Genomic DNA, 25178 nt, shown 5'->3' on the forward strand with positions numbered 1-25178 from the left:
GAATTAGTGGCTTCATTTCACTCCGAAATATGTCAAGAATACCCTGTGTTGACGACCCACTCGTGTGAAGAACAAGGAAGTCGTCCACGAAACGGAAAACCCTGGCCACACTGGTCTGCGTGAGGTGGGCCATGAGGCTTCTGTCAAATCTTGCTAGCAAGAGGTTGCTAAGGACGGGGGCAATACTGGAACCTATGCACAACGCCATCCCACTGGATAAAAATGGAGTCATTAAAGCTGATGAAGGTCGAATGAAGGTAAAAAGTAAGAAGTTCAAGGAACTTGTCGACGTGGATTCCACAGACATTTTCAAATTTTGTGTTCCCATACCTATCAATACATTCGCTCACTTGGTTACAGACAAGGTTATTGGGCAAGGAGTAAAACAAGTCTTTCACGTCAACCGAGAATCCACCTAATTGCTTCGGGCACTCGGTCTGAAGGTATTCATGCACACTGTTTGGGCTGGCGATGACACATGGATCATCGATGGGGAGGACATTCAGGGACGACTGCAGACAAGAAGCCATGCACCGTTGCCAAGTTCCCTGTTCTGAGACAATGGCTCTGAATGGCTCTTTGTGGGTCTTTACAGAAAAGGTATCGTACAGGTGCAACATTGAAAGTTCCTTCCAGCTGTGGCCGCTTCAACGTAGGGCAGATGGGCCACTTTGTTAACCAGAGAATGATAGAACAGCCTAACTGGGGCCTACCATCTAATTCTACATTTGCATTGTCGAGAGTGTAAATGGAAATGATGAACCTGCAGTTTTATACAGGCACAGGAATGAGGAAATGCATCTAATCGTTGAAGCCTGGCATATCGATAATAGTGCCAGTGCATGCGTGAGCCCACGTTTGATTAACATCCATAAAAAGGAAATCAATTTATCAAATGCCCGAACAGTTATCTTTCACATAGACCCCCACACGTGCTGTAGTGAGAGGTATTGCCTCTGGCCTGGGCATGCACAGATAATCTAGAAGTACACGTTGCTGGGCTAGTCGGTTCATGTCTAAGTACAAGCCACGAAGTATGGCTGTTTCTTGCGCGACGAAATAACGAAGGAAGGGGTCAGATCTGTGGACAACAGAAGATGGCCAGCTGCCAACCATAGAGCTCAACATGGGGACATGACAGAGTTTGCCTATATAACGCTTATTAACACCAGCCTTGCATGACTACTATAACCAAATACGTTAATTTAATAGCATTAAGCACAAGCCATTGAAAATGCGGTGTCGGTGGTGTTAGTTGGGAGTGAAAAATCTTGATCGAGCCAAGGAATAAAAATCCGGGTTTGGGCTGGAATCAAACCAAGGTATTCTTCACGGCAGTCAAGTATTCTACCATAAAGCCATGCCAGTGCTTGAAACTGCTTTGGAAAAACACACGGTACAGCCGTCATGTCGGATGTAATGTTGCATGGCGTAGAGTTGCACCAGGCATCACACCACATGACTTGAGTGGTTCACACCCATTACAATGGGTCATCATCCACAGCATCAACAAAGTGCACAGCTACAAAGGCGCCTGTACTGCCTAACCTGACAACTGTAACTGCAGTAGGCACCCTAGGAGAACACTCATTGTGAGAAACAAAGCCATTTTCCCTCGCCCTCCCTTTTTCAGGAATGTGGCTGCACACCCTTCTTTAGCGACCCGATGATACTGTCACACCATAAACAACAGATAGCAAGAGAAGTCATTGAGGCCTTTCACATTCGAAGGAAAGGCGATAAGTGTGTCAGCCTGCGGTCAATCTCACTCAATGATGCAGAATTTATATATTTAAGTAGCACTTGCAAAATATGACATCAATGTTTATCTGTGTTTCCTATCTTGGGGTTTTTTTAGCAATGATGTCCATCACCAATATGCATGTTTCCCAATAAAATTTAGTTGCAAGTCATTGCTGTACCGTGCTTTTTAATTCTTCGTCCTTAACCCATGTGTGCTGCATCAACCAAGGATATCAACTAGCTCAAGTTTACATTCTCATGCTCCAGGAGAGTTCCCTCGCAGCCTGGTTGAGCTGTGAATGGGGACTGATAATGCTAGGGTGTGAAGAGTCCACTTCCGCTGATGCCACTAGGTGCAGGCAAGAAACACCGGTGCTTCGTTCCTGGCTGCTACGATGATTAACAAAACCTGTGTGCGCCCTCGCACGCAATTGGGCGGCGTTTGTCTTCATTTGCGTTGAAGTTCTGTTCCTAAATACAGAAAAGGCACTTGTGCGAATAAAAGGTAAAATCATCCAAAATACTGAAAAAAGGTTATTTACAGTTGGCATGTATCTAGATTTCCAAAAAGCATTCGACTCCATCAAACACAAAATTTTATTCCATAAACTTGAAGCATACGGCTTTAGAGGTAAAGCACAAAACCTTATCCGTAGTTATTTGCACAATCGACTACAGTAAATTTGTCTCCAGGGCACTGAATCTGAAAAAACTGTAATCAAATATGGTGTGCCCCAAGGCTCTGTACTGGGCCCTCAACTATTTATAACATATGTAAACGGTATTGTTAATACCCCTTCTACTGGGGAGGTGTTAATGATGCTGACAATACAAGTGTTTTCTTTTCTGGGAATGATATGAAGGAGCTAGAGGCGATGTCAAACAACTGGCTGAATGAGCTTAATCTCTGGGTATCTTCTAATAAACTAAAAATAAATGTTAAAAAGACAAAGTTCATGATTTCCTATCCTAAGAATAAAGAAGTAGATTACATTATAAAACTATATTACGGCAATTCGCAACTAGATCTAGTAGATAACTGTAGGACCGCCGTCAAATCCGGGTGCACGGTTGTTTTTTTTTTGTTTACTTTGTGCGGTAAACATGGGTGGCCACGCCGGTCGGGGTGCTGTGTTCACCCTGGCGTGTGGCGCGACTTTGGTGGCTTTTGGTCAAAGGAGTTGCGACCGGATAGGCCTTCACCGCAGGCTTCGAAGTTCCTGCGCGTCGCCCCGCTAGGTAATTGGGCTTCAGAGATGGGTGAGCCCATCTGGTTCCTTGTCGCGCCCAGGACAAAGGAGCCCGCCCCCACTCGGGCGACAGCAGGAAGGGTTGGAAACGCCGTCGTAATGACCACCCTGATTGTCCAGCGATGCCTTTTGGCTGTGCATGAATGGGATGCTTCCAGGCCCTGGCATGGCGGTGGCGACATCCCGCTTCGGTTCGGCCCCACCGTTTGCCGTTCGCGGTCGCCACCCACGGAGGTACAAGACAAAGTGGCCTGCTTTTTGGGCACCGCACGGTCGCCGGAGGCATTCGTTATGTGTGGCGTGCATCAGGTGGCTCAGACGGCGTACAGGCCCTTGACGCTCGAGTGCGTGAACGGTGAGTGGTTCGGACACTCGGGAGCGGACACTTTCCCTGCATTTCACCGATCACAAAGCGGTGATAATGAAGGGACCATGTAAACCAACAATACAGTAAACTCTCACTTGTACGAACGTCGGTTTAACGAATATTTCAGAATAACCAACTTTTAGAAAATCCCCGGCGATTTTCTTATGCATTCTATGCAAAAATCTTTCAGTTAAACGAATTTCAGAATAGTGAATTTTTCAGTTGAACGAACTTGATCCGCGGACCCAGGCTCATTTTTAAAATCAATTCAACGAAGTTTTGTGCACTGCAGCACTGGCATAGCCGATGCGAGCCGTCTCTAAATCACCCATCCATCGGCGAAAACGAGCCACGTGCGCATCAGTTCGCCCCTTCTTTTTTTGTCTGTCTCATCGGCATCATCGGTATTGTGCGGCCATCTTCCCTCCGGAGCTTCGCCCCACTCATCATCATTCACCCCGTGGATATGCTGTGATGTTTTTCAGCGTAGCGAGGGATCATGTCTCGGTAGTAGCCGGCCAGTCCTAAAAATGAGAGCACTTGCTTCTTGGTTTCAGGTTTTGTCGCTTCCAAGATCTTTGCGACCATGCTCTCCATTGGACGAACCTCACCACCTCCTAAGACATGACCCAAGAAGACGATCTCGCGTGCTCCCACTTCACATTTTTGGGGTTTCACTGTCAGGCCAGACTCCCGTATTTTGCTGAACAGTTGTTCGAGCGTCTTCAGAGGTTCATCCCACGTGTGGGTGGCGATGAGTACATCATCTATATAATGAATGACACTTGGGATCCCAACCAGCACAGCCCTCATCAGCCGTGTAAAAATAGCCGATGCCGTCTTTATCCCAAATGGTATGTAGAGAAAGTGAAAGTGGCCTGATTTGGTCGAAAAAGCGGTTCTTTCTCGGGATTGTTTTTCAAGGGGCACCTGCCAATATCCCTTTGTCAAATCCGACTTTGAAAAGTACTTTTTAGTTCTGACATCTGGAAACATCACGTCTGTTCTCGGGATAGGCTCGGCATCGGATATCAGCATGCTGTTCATACGTCGGAAATCGATGCACGCCCGATAGGTCCTATCAGGTTTCTTTACCAGGACGAGAGGTGAATTATAAGGAGATTGTGATCGTTCTATCACTACAAGCTCCAGAATATCTTTCACCTCTTTTTCGACGATCTCTTGCATGGCCAGCGGTAAGGGATATTGTGGTGTGTTTATGGGGTCTGGGGTCGTTAGTTCGGCATTCCACCAAGTTTGTTCTTCCCGGAGTCTCAGCGAAGACATCCTTGTGCCTGTTCAGCACGCTCTCTACTTGTTCCCTCTGTAGGTCGGTCAAGTCTTCTGACTTTCGGACGGCTTCAATTCAGAGTCCTTTTTTTGGCTCCAGACATTTAATTGGGTTGTCAGTCTCCTCTTCCTCAACCACAACGAATGTAGACACTTGAAATGTGGCTGTCGGTTCTCTCTCCTCGTATCATTTCAGCATATTGATGTGGAACAGTTTTTTGCTGTCACCAACATCCAACCAATAGTCAAAGTCATTTTTCTTGCCCGAGACGAGGAAAGGTCCTTTCCAGTACATCGGCAGCTTATTCTGCTTGGTTGGCAGCAATACCAATGCTCGATCTCCCACCTTCAGTTGACGGCGATAACTCCTCCAATCATAATATTTCTTTTGTGAGGCATGGGTCTTGCTCAAGTTTTGATGCGCGAGGTGTAGCGTTTCTTCTAGTCGCTATTGGTACGTGGTTTTCATTTCCTCGCTTATTTCGTCTTTAGTCCACAGCTCCCTCAGTACACTTAGCGGACCTCTTGCTTGTCACCCGTATATGAGCTCGAAAGGTGAAAACTCGAGACTTGTCTGTGGCACCTCACGGTAAGCAAACAAAAGAGGAGCGAGATATCGATCCCACATCTTTGGTTGCTCTTGGCACAACTTGCGTAGCATTCCCTTCAACGTGCCATTAAAACGTTCGACCATCCCGTTGCACATTGGGTGATATGGTGTGCAGCGGAGGTGTTTGATGGCTAGCATTTCATTCACATCCTTCATCAACTTGGATGTGAAACAGGATGCGTTGTCACAGAGAATCTCTCGCGGGAAACCGATTTTGGAAAACATTTCCAGCAGCCCTTCGGCCACCGTTGCCGAATCGATCGCAGGTAGTGGTATGGCATCAGGATACCTAGTGGCGAAATCGACCAGCGTCAGAATATAGCGGTTCCCTTTGCTCGAGATCGGTGACAACGGACCAATTAGGTCCACGGCCACTTGCTAAATGGTGTATCAATTAGTGGCAAGCGTCCAAGCGGAGCTTTGCAGAGTTTTCCCTTCGGTAAGGTCCGTTGGCAAGAGTCACATGACCGGACGAATCTTTGAATGTCCGCTTGCACTCCGGGCCAGTAAAATGCACTGAGTGTTCTTTCAGTGGTCTTCTTTATTCCCTGATGACCAGACAATGAATTTTCGTGGGCTAGTACCAATACTTGGGCCCAAAGACTTCTGGGAACCACCACTTGCACAACAGTCTTCCCTGGACAGAACTGGTAAGAGCGGTACAAGATTTCTTTGTCGGTGTAAAACTACTGCGCTGTGGAGCCAGCGCCGACAATGGTCCGGCCAATCTTCTTCCTACAAACTTCCAGACCCGAATCTTGTTCTTGCTCCCTTTGAAACACCTGCCTTGACACGTTCAGTAGTGCCAGATCACTCTTGTGGTGCTCCTTCACGACTTTCGCACCAACGACCGCCGGATTTTTTCCGCTTATCGACGTGTGCTTGCGCTCCTGTCTCGGGAATCCGTGGTCGCCTTCCGTGACTTTCTTGAGGCTCTTCCACTTAGGATCGGGGTCCGTATGGTCCCGTGCCTTAGAGACATTGCAGACTATGACGTCCTACAGGGGGTTTTCCAGACATTTTACCACAGCTTGCCCACTGAAATAGGGTGAAAAGATGGTGACCTCCGCTTCCAAAACTTCAATCGTACTCCCATCCGCGAGCAGCAGCTTTGCTTTGGTGCCGATCAAAGCTCTATCGGGGACCAAAGACCTGCGTACTTCCAGACTGTTGCTGCCCGAGTCCTGTAGCACTGAAACCGTCTCTCCAAACACCTACCTTGGCAAGACCGGCAGGTTATAGATTCCATTGGGTTGATGTCCGTACGCTCGCCTTGTACCTTGACTGGAGTCCCTCGAGTTCTCCTGTCCAGAAACAGCGACTGGTGATGAAAGACAAGCTGTAGCTTCCTTTCCTCCTCCACCTTTCCGTCTGCAGGACTGAGTGTTGTGACCCGCTTTCCGGCAGAAGCTACAATAGGGTTGGCTGACTTTCATGCGACAGTCTGACGCTTGGTGTCCTGCTTTGCCACACACGAAACATTTGGCTGGGGACTTGCCAGGTTCGCCAAGGCTTTTCTGTCGGCTTTCCTCCTCTTCTCAAAAACAAGCAGGTTGTTTTGCCGCTGGGCTTCCATAAAATGGTCAGCCACTTCTGCTATGTGTTGAACCATTTTGCAGTTTCTTTTGCGAAGAAACAAAGAAAGACGGCTATGGCAGTTGTTGAGAAGCTGTTCTGCGACTATTAAATCTCGCACTGCTTCAAATGTTTTACCGTGCTCGGCGATCTTTACCCATCGATCAAAAAAACTAAACAGCCTATACTCGCGGACAACTTTTCTTGGCATTGAAGCCAAGGCTACAGAGCCACAATGCACGTATCCTACCGCTAATGAATGTAGTCCCACAATTGCGTCCGTATTTTCTGCGTGAGATATATAAAATGCTCCTTCATTTTCTACATGTAGCTTTTTCTGACGGAACGCAGCACACACAAGCGAGATATCTGCATATCTTTCACTTTACAAGTTGTCACTTTGCGTTTTTGCATGCGTGAAAAAGTCGCGCCTTTTACCCGTACCTTAGACGCTAAGCAGCGTTTGCGTCGAAGTGCAACGCTAGCCATCACACTCCACGGCGTTACGAGACGCGCGCCAAACTGGACTACTTCGCGTAGAAGTACATGTGCAGACGCTCCGCCCCGTAGCTTTCCCTTCATTGCCAAGAAAAGTTCTCCGTGAGTATAGTAGCGTACTGCTTAGCAGTCTCATTATCGAGGGGCCTAATGTGACGGAATTTCTCTCGATATCCATCAGCCGTACAACAAAAACGCTGGAGCAAAGCCTTTTTGACAGACTCATAGTTCAGCGAGTCTTCAGGCGACAAACAGCCAAACACCTTTAATGCCTCACCATCCAGGCACAAACTCAGGGCAGTGGCCCATTTCTCTTTAGGCCAATCTTGGCCATTAGCAACCACCTCAAATCGCTTAAGTAAGCGTCCAAATCATCCCGGTTTTCGTTGAACACGGGAATCAAACTATGAGGGTTTATGATCGGTGGACGTGTTCCCTCTGGTTCACGGACTCGAGTGGTTGACTCGGTGGAACCTCCAGCTTCAACTATCTTAAGACGTAGCTCCAGCGCTCTCTGTTCAAGCACCAATCTCTGCTTTGTTGCTTCACGCTCTGCGACCCGTTCCTCACGCGCTTTGTTAGCCTCCTCCTGAGCCCTTTCAGACTGCTCATCTACCCACTTTTTCAGTTCCGCGCCCTGCAACCCCAAGCGCTTGCAAAATGATATAAATTCTGCCGTACTCATAGCGATGACTGTCTATTCATAGAAATAAAGAAAATGGCTTTGTCCTGTTCCGTCGTGCCGCAGCGGACGCCAATTTGTTATGCAGGTTTGGTGTTTTGAGATTGTTTCAATTGAGGCAAGGCCTCTGACCGGAAAAGGAAGGAGCCGTTTTCAAACACACACAAAAAATTAACTTTATCGCACACAAGGGAAAGAAGAGAAAAGGAAAACAAAACAGGCAACGGCACCAAATAAAGTCAAGCTACGCCTAAGCTAACACTAAGCTAACACCATGGTGACCGGTGCTATCAAATGTATCTAAGTTCCAAGGAACGTTACAAAGAAACAAAGTTAGCGGTTATTGAGTCGCTGGTGGTGGCTTGGGCAGCGGAGTCGTCGCTGACACGTTGACGGCGACGGCGCTCGTGAAGCAGATGAGGAGTCGAGCCGGCGCAGAGGTTACAGGAGGGGGCTGCCTTGGCAAAGCGGCTGGCCACCTTCCTGCCCACGTACCGAGCGTGGAATCTGGCGGCAGGCACCCGGGCTCGTCACATGGCTAGCAACTGGCAGCAGGAGTCCTCTCGGCAGCCGGGACGGTGAGTTCTGCGCTCCATGGTGGCTCAGCTGCCCGGATCCGCTGCTCGGACGATGGGAACGCCCCGTTTCCAGGATTGCCAGTCTCCGAGGACGTCTGGAGGCAGATGCTGTCGGGTCCTTTGTGCTCGAGTCTGAAAACCGACGGCACAGACCCTGACACCAGCGTCTCGTCCGAGCTGTCTGAGTCAGACTGACTGCCTTCTCTCTCTTCGTCTTCCTCTTCTCTCCCGTCTGCCGTGCCATCTTCCTATTGGCGGCGGCCACACGTGCCCCACCGACGTCTTCCTTTTTGATGTGTCGCACGTGTCGGTTGCGTGGTGCTTCTATAGCGTCCCCCACCGCGTTTGGAGCCCTTGCGCCACCAACACCAAGACACAGCACTGAATGCACGACGCTCGCATTGTTCGCGCACTCACTCATCACAGATATGCACGCTCTTACAGGCCCCTCCAATGCATCGTCTCCGCTCGCTGGCCTTTCCTTGTCAGCAGCGCAGTTGATGGCCCACACCGCTGCACCCGAGCCTTCCTTCCCAGGCCACTTAGGTGGCGGCATGCACGCGCTCACTGATCCCCCTTGTTCACGAGCGCAAAGGGTTGACAATGTCGTGCGTGAGCCCATTCACTTAGCTGACAACGTCGCCGCGTTTCCCGACTCTCGCATGCCTCAGACTCGCGTAGGTGACACTTTCGACAGACGTGAGCCATCGTGCTCCACGGTCGATCCGTTTGCCTATCGCATGAGGCCTCATGCACCCGTCTGAGTGGAAACAACCCTAGACTCCTCCATGCCGTTTACTGGCCCTTTTCGGTCTGACGTGCATGCCGGAGAACAGGCGTGCTATCCTGTTACGGCCGCTCCTGTGTCGGAGCAATCGCGACTGCACGCAACTGCGGCGCAGCTCCTAAACGTCCTAAACGTCCTGAGGGTACCTCTGCCTGAGTACAGCGGTTATTTGGACCACACGAGTGCCACAGAGTACCTCGAGGTGCTGCACCGCTATCAGCAGGCGATGCGGCTGAACGACGGCACAATGCTAGGCAGCGTTTTGCCAGTGTCAATGGCAGCCCAAGTGGCGCGGTGGTACCGACTTGTCGGCCACGAAGCTCGGTCGGTAGAGAAGTTTAGGGTGCTGTTCCGTAGCGAATTCCTTCCTCCTGAGCTATGAGCGCCGCATGCGTCGCGAGCTAGAGCTCCGAACATAGCATCCTGACGAATTTCTCCTCGAGTACGTCCGACTTTGCAGGAGCTCTACCTCCTTGCTGACGCTACAGCATCAGACGCTGAGAAGGTAGAGCAAGCCATTCGCCAGGCTCATCCAACCTTCGCCGCTTACCTTTGGAGACGCCTCGTAACCTAAACGAGCTGGCCTCTGATGCGAAGCGTTTCAGGGGGACATACTGGCGGAGAGAGCCTAACACCCGCTGCCACTGCCGTCCGCTTCTCTTGAGCCTCGTTGTGCGTGGGCTGGTGGTGACTCGTCACCCCATAATCCCCCTAATCACAAGGTGGCCTTGGCCGCGAGAGAGCCTGAGACGCACCCGACGTATTGGACCGCTCTCTCGACCTGTACTCGTACGCCCGGGCGTGCCCCTTTGCCTTGCAGGGCGAAGAACAGAACCCCCCCCCCCCTGCGGCTAGCGAACGGAGAACTCCCAGCTCTCAAGGATCGCCAAAATCCCTCACAGATGGGGGAAAAAGCATCGTCTGCTGCCGTTGTCATGAGCGTGGCCACACTGCGTGAACATGCAATGCGCCCCACCTGCCTGACGCAAGGGCCTGCTCGCCCGTCGAGAAACGGAGTGAGCCGTTGGTGGCGTTGCTGGATAGCGTGGCTTCGATCTCTCTGTTCGGCGAAGAAGTTATGGCTCATTTGCACAACCGCTCTGTCCGCATTTGAGCTTGCGACACTGCCTTCCACCTCGCCAGCGGTACCGTGCGGCGCTGCGTGGTTAGTTGTGTGCTGGGAGAATCGCACGTGCTGACAGCGCTTTGTGCACCTCCCTGGTCTTTCTGTGCCCGTGATTCTTGGTCGCGACTTTCTTGCGCGCACGGGTATCGTGATAGACATCGCGAGCGAAGGCTACAGGGACGGCCCTTCCGGCGCCCTACGGCCATTCGCTCACCTCCCGTGGTCTCGGCTACTCGTAAGCAGCTAGACGCCACGAGGGAGCAGGGGGATAGGAGACAAAACGCAGGCCCTCGGCCAGTGTCCCTCACTCCAACGCCAAGTCTGGCCCTTTGGCCGGCGTGGCGAAAAACGGCCCGTGCCTACCACTTTCTCTTGAGCATAGCGCTACCGTGGTGAACGAGGTCTCGGCTACGCCGGTGACCACCCCGGTAAGCAGCAGCTCGGATCTCTTGCTGCCGCCTTTGCCGGACAGCTTGTCGAAACATGAGAAAGCATGTCTGTCGTCGCTGCTTACTCGTTTCAGCGACATGCACCTGTCTTGTGAGGCACCGGATTGACACAGGCGATGCACAACCGTGGAAATGCAATCCTCGCCCCGTCAGTGTGGCCAAGAGGAAAGCAATTGACCAGGCATTGGATGAGTTGACTGAGACCGGAGTTGTCCAATGCTCAAATAGTCCCTGGAGTTCACCGGTGGTAACGGTCCCCGAAAGAGACGGCTCCTATCGGCCCTGTGTGGACCACCGCCAGCTGAACGAGGTCACGAGGAAGGATGCTTATCCTATGCCTAACGTTGACTCAATCGTGGCTGCTCTAGGCGGTGCCTGCTACTTCAGCACCTTGGATGCTAGCCGCAGTTACCTGCAGGTTCAGATGGAGCCAGCTGACGCGGAGAAAACTGCGTTCACCTTTCACAGAGGTCTGTACGAGTTCACCCACATGCCGTTTGGCTGTTCTGGAGCTGCAGCTACGTTCCAGAGACTGATTGACCGCATCCTCAGGGACGCTAAATGGGAATTCGCCATGGCGTACCTGGATGACAGCGTCATCTTCTCTCGAACGCTCGAGGAGCACCTCTGCCACTTGGAGAATGTCCTCGAGAGGTTGTGTGCCGCCGGGTTGGCCTTGAATCCGAAGAAAACTCAAATAGCTGAGACTCACATTTCACTATTTGGCTTTACCATCGAGAGTGCTCACGTTCTGCCGTGCGAGGAGAAGATACGAACTATTAAGGAGTACCCAACGCCGGCAAACCTTCAGGGCCTGAGGCACTTTTTGGGCATGGTGAACTACTACCGACAGTTCATCCCAAACTGCGTGGACCTCCAAGCGCCCTTCACCGTACTGTTGAAAAAGTCGGCACGATGGAGCTGGGGGCCGGAGCAAGCTTTAAGGCACTATCTGAAGCTCTAGTGGCCACAGCCGATCTGAAGCTGTTCAACCTCAACAGGGAGTTCGTTGTCCAAGCAGACGCGAGCGACCTGGGTCTCGGGGCGGTACTACTTCAGGAGCATGACGGCGTCCTCCAGCCAGTCGCCTTTGTGAGCCGATCACTTAACGCCATCGAGCGCAACTACAGCGTGACTGAAAGGGAATGTCTCGCTATAGTTTTTCGACCACTATGTCGACGGCGTGCCATTCCTGATGGAGACGGACCACATGGCACTCACCTGGCTTAAGCGCTTGCATGAGCCCTCGGGCTGCCTCGCGTGCTGGGCGTTGACCTTGCAGCGGTACAACGTTGTTGTGCGCTACCAAAAAGGGAGTTCGAACGCTGTGGTAGACGCCTTGTCGCCTGCCCCCGTTTTGGCGTCTGACACTTGTGTCCGCCACTCCCCAAGAGCAGTCGCACCAATTAGACTCCGGGGCCCCTGGCTCCAATGGGTCGAGAGGCACGAACCCCGACGGCAAAGTGACTTTCGAGTCGACTGCCTCGGGCGAGGACGCATACCTGGTAGACCCTGTCACGTCCGCCGGTATCGTCCTCAGCAGAGAGGACCTACTCAAGGCACAACAGGGCGATCCGTTTTGTCAGCAAATTGCTGACGGGCTCAAAGAGCTGAGCTCCCAAGAGGAGCGTGGCAGTCAAGTCGCCGGGCACAAACGAACAGCTGGTATTGCTGTCGGCACCGCGTGCCGGACGCAGACTGGCATTGCTGCGGGCACGTTGGACGCGTATCTGCTTGACGCCGATGGTGTTCTCCTGCGCTATGTCCCATCTGAAGAAGCTCCCCAGGAGTCTTTCAAGGTGGCGATACCCTACAGCCTAAGGAAAGCCACCCTCGGCTATTTCCACGACTCGCGGTTGGCCGGACATGCGAGTGGCCTTAAGACTTTTCAAAAGTTGTGCCGCTCTGCTACCTGGCCTGGCATGAAGCGTGATGCCCTTCACTACGCCCGCTCATGCCGCGTGTGCCAATGTGTGAAGCCTCGTGGTGGCAAGCCTCCCGGGCTCATGCAGCCGATCGACAGCCAACAACCCTGGCAAGTTGCGGGCTGTGATATTACGGGACCTTTCCCAAGAAGCCGGAGAGGCCACGTTTTTCTCCTGGCTGTCACAGATCACTTCATGAAGTGGGTTGAGCTGTTTCCCCTTCGGAAGCTAACGGCACGTACAATCTGGGACAAGTAGATCAAGGTCTTTATCCGCTTTGGCTTTCCGACGGAGTTGATCACGGACAATGCGTCCTATCTCACAGCCTTTAGCATTAAGCACCACAAAACAACACGTATCACCCACAGGCCAACCCGACTGAGCTTTCCGGCGGAGCTGATTCCGGCCAATGCGTCCTATCTCACAGCCTTAAGCATTAAGCACCACAAAACAACACGTATCACCCACAGGCCAACCCGACTGAGCGAATAAACCAGAAGCTCAAGCCCTTCCTGACAGCCCTTGTGCAGCAACACAGGGATTGGGATGCCTGTCTTAATGAGATGGGCTTCTCCTTGCGGTCCACGGTGAACCATTCGACAGGGTATACGCCCGCTTTCCTCAACTTGGGAAGAGAGCTGCCTAACCCCATGGACCGCGTTCTGCGGGGCGGCAGCGGGTAGTGCACCACTCAAGCCGGCCCGTCTGGCTACGCGGCGGAACTGCGCTCGCAGATGGACGCAGCCCTCGACCTAGCCATCGGTACAACCTGCGAAAATGCACCTAAGCAACCTTTCCCCCACTAACAGGTAGCTGGACTTTATTCCCATACCATGATAGTGAATGGAGAATAACCGCTAAGATGCGGCGGCACACGTCTGGAAGTGGTAGAAAGCCCTCTTGGCCGAAAATACCCACTCATGTGTCGTCCAAGCCATACCCCGGCAAGCGCCCTCTTTGTTGGGCAGCACTGTCAGGCAGGCACCCTTTCTGGCAAGCTGGCCATGCAGGGGGCACTCCTGTCCACTCCTGCATCGCCCTGTCGTCTCCCTGCGCTTTGCTCTACCGTGCCACCAGCCTGTTCCTGACCAGCTGGCCTGCCGTCCCCTGGTCCTTCCTGCTGTGGTCTCGTTCCTGCCTTCTGCCCGGCAGCCACCTCCACCCGGCCTAACCCACCTGGCGGTCTCAGCGGCTGGTCCGCCCACTCAAGCCTTGGGCCCAGGCCCGAGCGTGGTTGCTCCGGTTCCTGTTTCCTGGCTGCCAGCTGTTCAGGCCTGCCATTCCTGTGAGGCCCCCGTCCCAGCGGCTTTTGGCAGTTGGCTGCTGCACGCAAGTTGCAACCACGCATCGTATGTTCCCGGCTGCCAACCTCTCCAGACTGGCGAACTCAAAGTAGGCTGGCTGCCCGCCCTTGTGCAGTCTTCTCCGTTCCACCCGGGCTGCGGACCTTCTCCTGGCAGTCAACTCCCCCTAGTGGTGGAACTTCTGGTGGAACTTTTGTGTGACCATTGCCAACCTATGGACTCGTATCAACGGGAGCGTCACCTTCGCCTTTGTGCTGTGTGGCACCGTTCTTCGGTCTTGGCTTCTGGAAGACGACACCCCCCTTTTTGGACATTGCCTCGTTAGCCAGCCCCCTTGCGGCTGAGCTGACCTTGTCACTTGGCCTTGGACAGCCCCTTTCACAGGCTGGCCTCAGTCTTTAGGAAGGGGGAATGTCGGAATCGAGCGCGCCCTCCCGGTCGCCTCGAAGGGTAAGCTTCCTGCAAAACCTATCTCCACAACGTGCAGAGGCAGATGGCGGTTGTCGCAATGAAGGACAAACCAATGACACCAAAGCATACCTCTGCTACAGCGATTAAAAAGCAGAGGTATGATCACTTAGCTCGTGATGCCAAGGACCTACACTAAAGTGCAACACAACCTAATTTTTTTCGAATGTGCTATAATGTGGCCGTCCAATAAGCAGCAAACGGTAGTGGCAGACTAGTTACTATAAATTCAAACAAACCAGCTATAACACCAGCAAAACTCATCAAGTACTTGGCCAATGTAGCTTTGTAGCAGCTCACAGTACAGCAATTAACCACTTAAGCACTTATGACAACTTGAGCTTGTCATGAGCAGTCACCACTTTTTTTGCTTACGATGCTCGTCATGGCTCTTCAGCGAAGTTCCCAGAGGCTTTTGACGAGCCTTCCTATTTAAAACATTGATGGCAGCACAGGTTCCATGCTTTTACTCAATGAGAGTCTTCACGCTAAACGGCGAAATGCGCGTCTTGCATTTCCCACGCGCTACGAACGAACAGTGCTGTGCTTTGAACGCTACCACAAGGCTGGTAGCCTCATCTAGTTTGAATTCAACTATTAAAGGATACTGCATTTTGTGCACAGTACATCAAATCAAACTCTTACTTTCTAGAGTTGCAGAAATTTATTTCAGAATATACACATCAAATGCCCCCAGGTGACATGAAAGTGCGAAAAATGATGAATAAGGCATTATTATCTGCTGTAAGATGTTTTTGCAAGTATTTTTCTGTTCTGAACATGTTACTGAAGCATTTCACATCATAAAAGAAATTGGAAAATTTTGAACGATTTTTCACGGTTTAATGGGCACCATACAACCCTGTGTTTCCAGTTGGCTTTAACCAATGCTCATGTGGCACTGTCTGAGCACAGTGCCATCCAAGCGCAGGCGTGTACTCAATACAAGTTTTTTATTCGAAGACCAACTTCCTTCAGTCTTTGACTGGGAGTGCTTCATGATTAGATCATAGTTTTAGCATAAAAAATCACAGAATCTAAGTTTACTTCAGTCTTAGACCAATGTAACAGCCCTCTGTCCTGACCTGGCCCAAGTGAGCTCAACATTGGTAGATGCCAGTCATGTCGCCCGACTACAAATAACCCACGCAGCCATCATTTCACGAAAGCACTGCACTCTTACCTGTCTGCAATGTGGCTACAGTCTTCTGAAACTTGGCATGGGCAGTGGCAAACTTGGCAAAAGATGGATGGCTCAGCTGGGAGCCTTCCTCAACACGCCACGAGTACTCGGCCAGCTCAGTTTGGAAGAAAAGCACCACACTGAGTGCTTCGTTCAGCAGCTTGCGCACAGGCACTGCCCTGCGTCCTAGAAGCAATCTGGGCAGAACAGATGGCAATACAACATGACTGAACGCTACAAGTGGCCCCGTGCTGACTTCAGCACAAGTAAGGCACATTCATCGCAGAGGACAATGAAAGAGCTCTGTGTAAAAGTGAGGATGCACAGCGTTCAGTTGCCACAAGCCATGCTGTAGGCAAAAGTTTCTTAACAGAATACTGGCCTACGATAATGGCATAATTTGCGCCACTGCCTTCCAAGCAGGCACAATTGTGAACTTTGATGTAATTGGCCCAAGCTGCAGTCGAATGGGTGCAGTAGGGACCATTTACACAGAGATGAACAGGGGTGCGTGAAACCAATCACATTAGAAGCAGTTGTTGCATTTAAGCAGCGATTCTGTCTACTGAATTAGTGTTTAGGTCAAGGTGGAGATGCATTTGCAAATTTGTAACATTTAAAGCTATTCTGTTTGTGCACTCACTTCCTACAGCGTAGCACGCTGGCACGATTGCATATGGCAGTCTGAATCAAGAGTATGTGGGTGCATTGGGCCAGCTTCCTATGATGACTCTCTCCACCTCACAAAAGCATCAAAGAGAGCCACCAAAACAACCATGACAAATTACCGTAAGCACAGACAGACTATACAAAAGGTGGTGCCAACTATCTTGAACCCAAACATTGTTAAACTATGAGATTGATGAAGCAGTGCTCCTGTTCAAGCACACATAAAGAAAAACCCAACCAAGCACTGAAATGCAACCAGTGGTTGCCACATGGGATAGCTTACTTGTATGATGAGGCATCCTAGCTTCTTTCTGTGTTTCCTCCATGTTTTTCCAATTAGGTGACTCACCAATTTGACTGCCTGATTTGCTAACATGGCCAAAAAAAGATGCTGCATCAAGCTCAGCTAATAAAATAGTAGGACGTTCCTGCGGGCTAGTCGGTGCATATATTTAGCAAGGTTAACGCTTTGAGGATGGAATTTTTCCACCAGGTGTGACCTGCCAGGGTCGATTTCTTTTATTGCTGATTTAAATTCTCCAGGTGAATTTATTTCAGAAAAGAACTGCCTTAATTTTTTAGGGTGACCATAAAGTGACAAAAAGATGGTTTGTTTTGCTACATACACATGGTTTATTCATGAATAACACCAAGATAAATTCTAAGAAAAGCTTATACGACTGTAAAAAAATTATCTGTTACAATAAACATCTGTGTAGTTCACAGACATACAAAATTAAGTGCACAAAGTGGCGTCAAGTGGAAACACAGAGGAAGAAAAGTCACCTTTGATCAAGTCAGCATTGTCTCACCGTGCACGCTTTTGAGATGTTGCTCGCTCATCAACACTTGAGTCTGAACTCGTAAGTAACTCCTTGTATGGCAGGCCCAATGAATCAAATTCTGATTCAGCAGTCAAGTGCTAGACTCACTGGCAGCAGAGAAACCGGTGCACACTTCCATAATGCAAGCGAACTGTGCAGGTGAGCGCAATGAAGAAAACTGTGTGGTTGTGCACGCGTCCGGAAACCTATAACGATCCTTTGTCTTATCGCCAAAGAGACGGAAGCGCTTTTTGAGAGTCCCCAAAACAGGATACGCAACCACAGCGGCATTGTTTGTGCCAGTCAGTGCCTGCACAGAAACAGGTGTAATCGCGCCCCGGGGAGCAATAAACGAGATAGTAACAAAACGGTCACTCTTTGAGAGATTCTTAACCAGACTGACATCAGTTTTGCGGGCTCGAGAAGCGGGAACGACATGAAGGACGAAACCGAAACTAGCTGGCGCACTGCTGTAGTAAAGCATTAAAAAAAAGGAGAGACATTGGTGCAAGAAAAACATTCCATGTATTCCCGCCAAACGGCAGCACATGCCAAGTAAGAGAAATGATAGAAAAAGGCGCCCTTTTCAAACATACAAGCAATGACGTACGTGTGCGTCATTGACCATCTTGAAGGTGTACGTCATTGACCCTGAAGCGCTGTGCAAAAGGAAATGAGGCCAGGTGGAAGGAATGAACACTGTGCCCGACAGTTTTAACCTTTATAAAGTAGCGCTGAAAATCGTTTCAAGAAAATGCAAATGTGACACACAGAACCTTTAGGTCAAGCTTATACAAAATCGCTAAACCAGTAGTTCCTACATAAAAGTAAATGCGCAGACCAGTAAGCAGCAAGGTAACACTAAGCTCAATTCTTACCGCTGACTGAGACGCTTGAGGAAGGCAAAGTGGGCGTTACGGATGTTGTCCACAGACTGTGCCTCCCTGTTGAGCTCAGTACGCAGCTCTGCAAGCGATGCCTGCAAGACTTGACTGCCCACGTACGACTGGACCATTTGCACAAAGTGTAGCATCTCGTGCCTGCATTTTGGTACACAGCACGACTTCATTGCTCGTGCGAAGAAACTGTTCAGCACAATAAAGAGACCTTACCGGGCATACATGAAAAAACAGCATCAGCTGAGATATTTACAATGATCACTCAAGTCTCCAAGATGGCCTGTGGTGTGTAATGGCACAAGGGCCAAGCATGGCCAAGGAGTGCCAAAGCATGAGTATTGCCATGCGCGCTTATTCCTTTATTTTTGATGTGAACCACTTGTCGCAGTCCACACCGCAATGTTTAGAAGCTTTGCGATTGTTTCAGACTGTTCTGTCAAGATTATGCGCAGGCCATAAATAACCGAGTTTATTCTAGATCTAACGCTAGCACCAGCGATAACACTGGAAGGTTTGATATGGCATGCATAAAAACAGACGCATTTCACAGATGAGCAAATGACCGACGTCTGTGCTTGCTGCTTTCGCTGCACTTATTTGACTGAGCACTAGTTCGCCCAATAAAGTGTTTCATCTTTGCCTTTTGCTTTCTTCACCGTCACAACAACACGACATCCGGTAGAAATGCTGGTTCCTTCATGTTCTGAACACCCACGAAAAGCTAGGAATCAAGTCCACGGCATCATGAAGATACCGAAGCCCTCCTGCAGCAACAAGCTAGCCACAGGCTGCAAGGTCTGCAACTGGATGTGGACTCTTACCCAAAAAGACAGCCCCGGCGACGAAGACAACTGCCACAATGAAGACTACCGTGTCCCCGGCTACAGTCGTGATGCAGCCCAGGGAGCCACCACATTTCCGTGCATCATCATTGGAAGACCCAGAAAGCTGACTGGAGACGTACGACTGCGTTGCCACCTTCAACAACCGGGACTCCGAAGAGAAACTGGGTCATGTCTACCACCTAGAAGACGTTGCGAGGATGCAGTTTGAGAACCGAGAATCCACACTACAAACCTGGGATCTCTTTCAGACAACGTTCCTAAGCACCTTCACGTGCGTCGTCCATAAGGAACGGGCCACAGCTATGCCGGAGACGTGTGTGGCTTCCCAATAAAAACATTGCAATCTACGCGGAAGAGATGACTCGCCTGTTTTGACAAGCCGACCCCAGTTTGTACGAAGAGAAGAAAGTCCGCTTCCTCATGCGGGTGTAAAACAAGAACTCTTCACTGGACTGACAAGGAACCCGCAGACGATGGTCGCCAAATTGCAACACTCGACATGCAGACGCGGCAATACAACTGCAGTTTCTGGGCAAAATATTAAGCCGACAATCAAGCATTAGGAATCGCCGACCTGCGTGAGACGATCAGTGCGGTCATATGTGAGGAGCTGCGGAAGATGTTTCACGGCTCACAGCCTCAGGTGGATTCAATAGCCGACATTGTTCGTGAAGAAATCCAGCACTTACTGGGAGTTGATGACATACAAATCTCCCGTGTACAGAGACTGCTCTGAGCAAGCGTGAAGCTCAGCAAATGCTGATAAGATACAACCTTTGTCCGAAAAGTTCCGAGACTGATTTATTTTCTTCTCAATGATTCCCCCAAAACAAATCTTGGTGTGTATGTGTAGCGCCATCTTTTCATGCTAACCTGAGCTATTTATGCTAATTGTTGTGGCAGCAGCTAGATGGCACTACATGCAGAAAAATACGTTATCACTAGTCGTCTGTGCATTCTACTGTGATTGAATGTGGAGAGATGGACGTCCACCTTGAACAGCGTGTAAACATAAAATTCTGTGTGAAGCTTGGCAAGACAGCCACACAGATGTATGAGCTCCTTCGTGGCGCTTACAGTAATGAGACATTATCGTGGGCACGAGTTTTCTAGTAGCACAAGAGGTTTGTTTTGGGGAGAACGTCGGTGGAAGACGACACAAGGCAGGGGCGCCCTGCAACCTCGCGGAATGAAAACAACGTGGCTTGGATCAGGGAGATCATACAGCAAGACCGCATAATTGCTGTCCGTATGCTATCGGATGCTCTCGACATTAGTAAAACATGCCACCGAATTTTGCGTGAGAACTTGGAGAAACGAATGCCAGACTTGTGCCGCACTCCCTCACACAGGACCAGAAGAACACGTGGGCATCAGTGAACGCTGATTTGCTCTCCGAGGCAGAGAAGGATGCTGCATTCGTCGAAAGAATCATTGCTGAAGACGAAACATGGTGTTTTCAATACGATCCTCAAACAAAGAGGCAGAGCGCCAAATGGCGATCCACAAGCTCTCCGGTGTCGAGAAAGGTGCGGCGAAAGAAGACCAAAACAAAGACGATGCTGATAGTTTTTTCGATGCCAGAGGTGTCGTACACTACGAGTTCATCCCACAAGGTGAATCAGGAGTTTTATATCCACGTGCTCCAACACATGCGTGATGCACCGTGACGCCGGTCGCTCTGACTTATGGGCATCTGGACAATGGAGCCTTCTCCACGATAACGCAAGGCCGCACACTGCTCTCAGCATGACAAAGTTTCTCGCCAAGCACAGCATTACAGTACTTTGCCATCCGCCATACTCGCCTGACCTCTCCCCATGTGATTTTTTCCCGTTTCCTCGTGTGAAGAGAGCCCTAAAAGGTCGCTGGATGAGGAAGCCATTCAAGATGCCATGACAAAGGAGCTGACAGCCCTGCTAAAAGAAGCGTTTTCCAACTGTTTCCAAGTCCTCAAGAAGCGTTGGAAGCTGTGTATCGACTGCAAGGGAGACTATATCCAAGGGGTGCTGCACAAATGATTTCAATGCTAAACAAATTTTTTTTAATGGACTCAGTCTCGGAACTTTACGGACAAAGGCTGTACTTTATTTTGATATTAAAGTCAATTTTGCCATGGTGCACCTACCGATATTGGCACTAGCTTGACGTCAGTCTACAGTACTAATTCTGGTGACTTCACACAGCAGTCTGGCTAGTTGTGATGACGTCAGTTACCAAAACTTCGAAAATGACGCCTTGCGCACCACCAACGGAGGAGCCACGGTGTGGAGCGGCCATGGAAACGTCACAATATCTTGCACAATCATGTTAGGAGAAGTTTGTACCGTGTTGTGACATCAGGGTAAAGTAGGAACTGAAACTACCTTTTAAAAACATACTGTAATTACTTTTTCGGGGTGCACTCACGCTTAGCAGTACACTTTCTAGGCTCTCGAGGCCTTGGCCTTTTATTTGACGCAAAAAAAAAATAACGACAACTGAAAATTTTTGTGTCAGTACCCCATTTAACTGTAGTGTAGGGGTAAGCGAATACTCAATTTTAGATCAGAATCGAATTGTAATGATACAGAATTGAATTCGAATAACAATTTAATATCATTCGAATCTTTTTAGAATAATAAGAGAACCATTTCCAGAAAAACCCTACATTTTCAGAACAATTTCTTTGAAACAAATATGTACCAACTTTAACAATGGAACATCACTATTGCCTAAAAATGCCACAGTTATGTAAACTGAGGTAAGCTCGCATACAGCAATCACTAGAGCTTTCAAGATGCAGTAGAAGCTTGTTAATTTGACCCTCGTTAATTCGGAAAATCAAATAATTCGAACGTGTTTCCTGGCTCCAGCCACCATATGCATTGTTTAATGGCATCAACCTCTCGTTAATTTGGCCACATTTGGCCGCAACCCAATTAATTTGGATGATCCCCAGAGTGTGCCAAGCGCCGCAAATGTGCGATGAAAAACAGCGAAAGTGACGTTTGCAAACAACCGGAGGCGCGCATCGCTCTCTTCATCAGTTAGTGACCATGGCCCATGCAGATCCGCCGCTTCTGTTCACTTGATGCGATGGGCACGCAATGTCCCGAAACTCAAACATGGCGGAAGCTGAGCTTTCAGCCACGGTCGGCATAGAGTTTCCCAAAATTAACTGAAGGGGACTCTGGCGCTGTGATTGTTCAGCCTCCATGGGAATGAAGGATAGTACACGGATTTGCCTAGTCTTTGTACTTGCGGGCTTTCAATTAATGCACTTGTGGCTTTGTTTATTGCTGGGTTTTGGTTTTCTTTCGGATAAAAGAATGGATCGTTGTGAACTTCGTGACCAGATTTGAATTTGTGAGCTAAAAAGGTTAAAGTGGTGAAGTGGAACTGCTGACCTTTGCTGAACTTCGTCTTGCTACGAAGCGGATGCAGCCGACGCATAGCCAAACGGAGCCGAAAGAACGAAGTTTAGACAAATCCGTGTACTACCCATGATTCCCATGCTGGCTGAAGTGCCATGCATTGCAGCTCCCATAGACACTAGTGCCAGAGTTCCCTCTAGTAAGTAATGTAGGAAACTCTATGGTGGTCGGTATGCTGGCATAAAACTTGTTTGCTACATTGTGATGAACGAACCATCAGTAGCCAGTCACTTTACCTGTGAAAGAACTATCCTCACGAGCTCGTGGTGGTGATGGTGGCGGTGCATAATGAGGGAGGGGTGCAGAGCACGTTTCGGGCTAATTAAACACGGCAGTCTGGCACCATGGTCGCAGGACAACGAAAACTGCTGTTTCTACACTACTCTTATGCAAAGGAAGTACGGGATTTATGTATTCATCAAGAAAATGAAAGTATATTGATGTAACAGACATTTGTTTATTGTTTTCTTGATACTTCTAATAATTCGGCATTTGGTTAATTCGGGCATTCCTACCGGTCCTGTGAAATCTGAATTAACCAGCTTTTACTGCATTCAGTAACTGTAGGTTGAACTACAGCAGTTACTTCAGTTTTCAAGGTCATAATCTGGCATCACATTTTAAATAAAAGTGAGACATAAAGATGAAATAATGTTTCATGAATCAACATCATCCTGAATCTCATGATGACGATGGTGGATTCGACACTTGCTTCGGCAACACTGGACTTTTAAGGAAGAAAGCCTTCACCCAGTGCACGATATAGCCTCGGTAGTCCCGTGAAAGCTTGGGTTGCATAAATCTTAGTAATTCAATAATTAAAGCAACAAAAATGATCCCTCGCTGTTTCAACATCTGGCTTTTGTGGGGGGGGGGGTCCCGTCGGCGCTGATTATTCGAAAAGTATTAGAAAGATATTCGGTATTTCGAATATGCATTAGTCAATTCGAGCACGGAATCAAATAGAATGCTATTCAATTCATTATTCGAAATTTTCGAATATTTGCACAGCACTACTGCAGTGTAATGATTCTCACTTTAATTGTAAGGAATTAAAGTGGACGAAAAATCACCCTTTCCGTCGGCAGGATCCGAACCGACCGACAGAAAGGGTGGATTCGAAAGTTGTGTGTTAGGAGTCAGTTAAGAAATGTCCCCTATGCTTTCCTTGGTTTAATTAGCTGTGTATAAGGTCGTATTGTCTATGGTGGGATAACCAGGGTGGTGCCTGTTAGCATGTACTTTCAGAAAATTTCAAAAAGTTATGACCGTTGCAAATTCACTCATGCTTTGATTTGGGCTTGTCCTGAATGTGCTGGTGCTGAGGAAGACACATAGATTATGGACAGAGTCCAGCATCTTGAGGGCGCAGCGTACTGATAAACTTCAGTGCCAGAGACCAGTACAGGTTCCTGTAGAAGTTCGTGAGGCACATCCTGCGACTAGCCTGTCATAAGTGCATAGGTCGGCAAAGAAAAGCAGAGCCAGCACCTCCTCTATCTTTCTGTGCCTGGGCGAGGGAGAGGAGCACAATGGGAACCGTCAGTGCGGTAGCCGCCAAAGGCCGCCACAGTAGTAGACTCGCCGTTGCGTCGTCGCTCGCGGAAACTAATGCCGTGGCTGCATTCGAAGCTGTTATATGGTTCAGTTTTCGGCTGTATTCGCGTTGTTTAAAGTATAATGAAAAATTGTAAACGAGAATCATGAAGCTCTTGTCATTCTGGCCAACCAGCCCATTTCAATGTCCCATGTTGTTCGCGGCGATCTGATCGAGACACTCGCGCGTCGCCTGCTAGGCCGATAACAGAGAGCGCATTAGTTATGCGCGGAAGATTGTTTTGTCACCGTTACGTTCGCTTGACTGAGAGTCGGTTTTCGGCTGTCTGAAAGTCGATTTTCGAAAGCAGCATTTGCCAAGAGCTAATACTGAAAGCTTGGGCACTTAAGAGTTCCCCGATGTGTGCTACCGTCTACTGGTGTAGCACACTATATATGCAAGCCTGGAGTTCATGCGCTAAATAGCACGAAATGTCACTAGACTGCTTCCAGGGATATGCGTGATCACCCTTCATAAAGCTTTTGAGAATTACATTGGTTGCCACCGAGAGAAAGCAACAGCTGGTGCCAGAAAATGAGGAACTATGCCAAGCGATTCCACCATTTCAGAGCTTAAACCAGTTAAATCGTGGTGGTGCAGAGAGCAAACAAAAACAGCTGCATATGCCGGATGCTTCCTGCAACCCTGGCCGATGTGTGTGAACAGACGCTGTTCAAGTCTGAAGTCGTAGTGCTGACTCTCAACTTGAGCCATATGACAGGCGTGAAAAATGCGGCCTGCTGTCAGTTGCTTGAGCTCGTCTTTGTATTTGTCGACGGGTTGTTGTAGCCTCAGTATCTGGCTCCTCAGCTCCCTTTTCTTTTCGCTTCCATTTGGCCTTTTCGGTAGTGAGCAAAGTAGAGGCCGAATGGCTATCGACCTGGACGCTTTTGTCGCATGGCACAGCCTGCTCAGCCTTGTGCAGGCATTCATTGTGACACTCTACATGATGATTGTCAGTTGTTTCGCTGGTAGTGCATGTGGTGTCCATGCGCTCGATTCTTCAGCTTCCGGACCTAATGCCAGCGCTGCACATGGCGGCGATTGCGGGGCAGCACTGCTACTGGTACAAGCATTTGTTCACTGTTCGGAC

The 25178-nt window shown here is 49.5% G+C and overlaps 1 protein-coding gene across 3 annotated transcripts in view; it reads right to left on the reverse strand.

Annotated features, from left to right (window-relative positions):
• The window catches only part of LOC119372695 (gamma-tubulin complex component 6), a 318918-nt gene that overhangs the window by 22032 nt on the left and 271708 nt on the right, over window positions 1-25178 (reverse strand). For all 3 annotated transcript variants that reach the window (XM_037643145.2, XM_037643144.2, XM_049419622.1), the window contains 2 exons: window positions 18207-18368; window positions 15836-16032 (listed from right to left, as the gene is read on the reverse strand). In XM_037643145.2, the coding sequence (XP_037499073.1) occupies window positions 15836-16032; window positions 18207-18368 (359 nt within the window). The remainder of the gene's footprint in view (window positions 1-15835; window positions 16033-18206; window positions 18369-25178) is intronic.

The sequence above is a fragment of the Rhipicephalus sanguineus genome, chromosome 10, assembly GCF_013339695.2.
Source record: "Rhipicephalus sanguineus isolate Rsan-2018 chromosome 10, BIME_Rsan_1.4, whole genome shotgun sequence".
In the NCBI taxonomy this organism is placed as follows: Eukaryota; Metazoa; Arthropoda; class Arachnida; order Ixodida; family Ixodidae; genus Rhipicephalus; species Rhipicephalus sanguineus.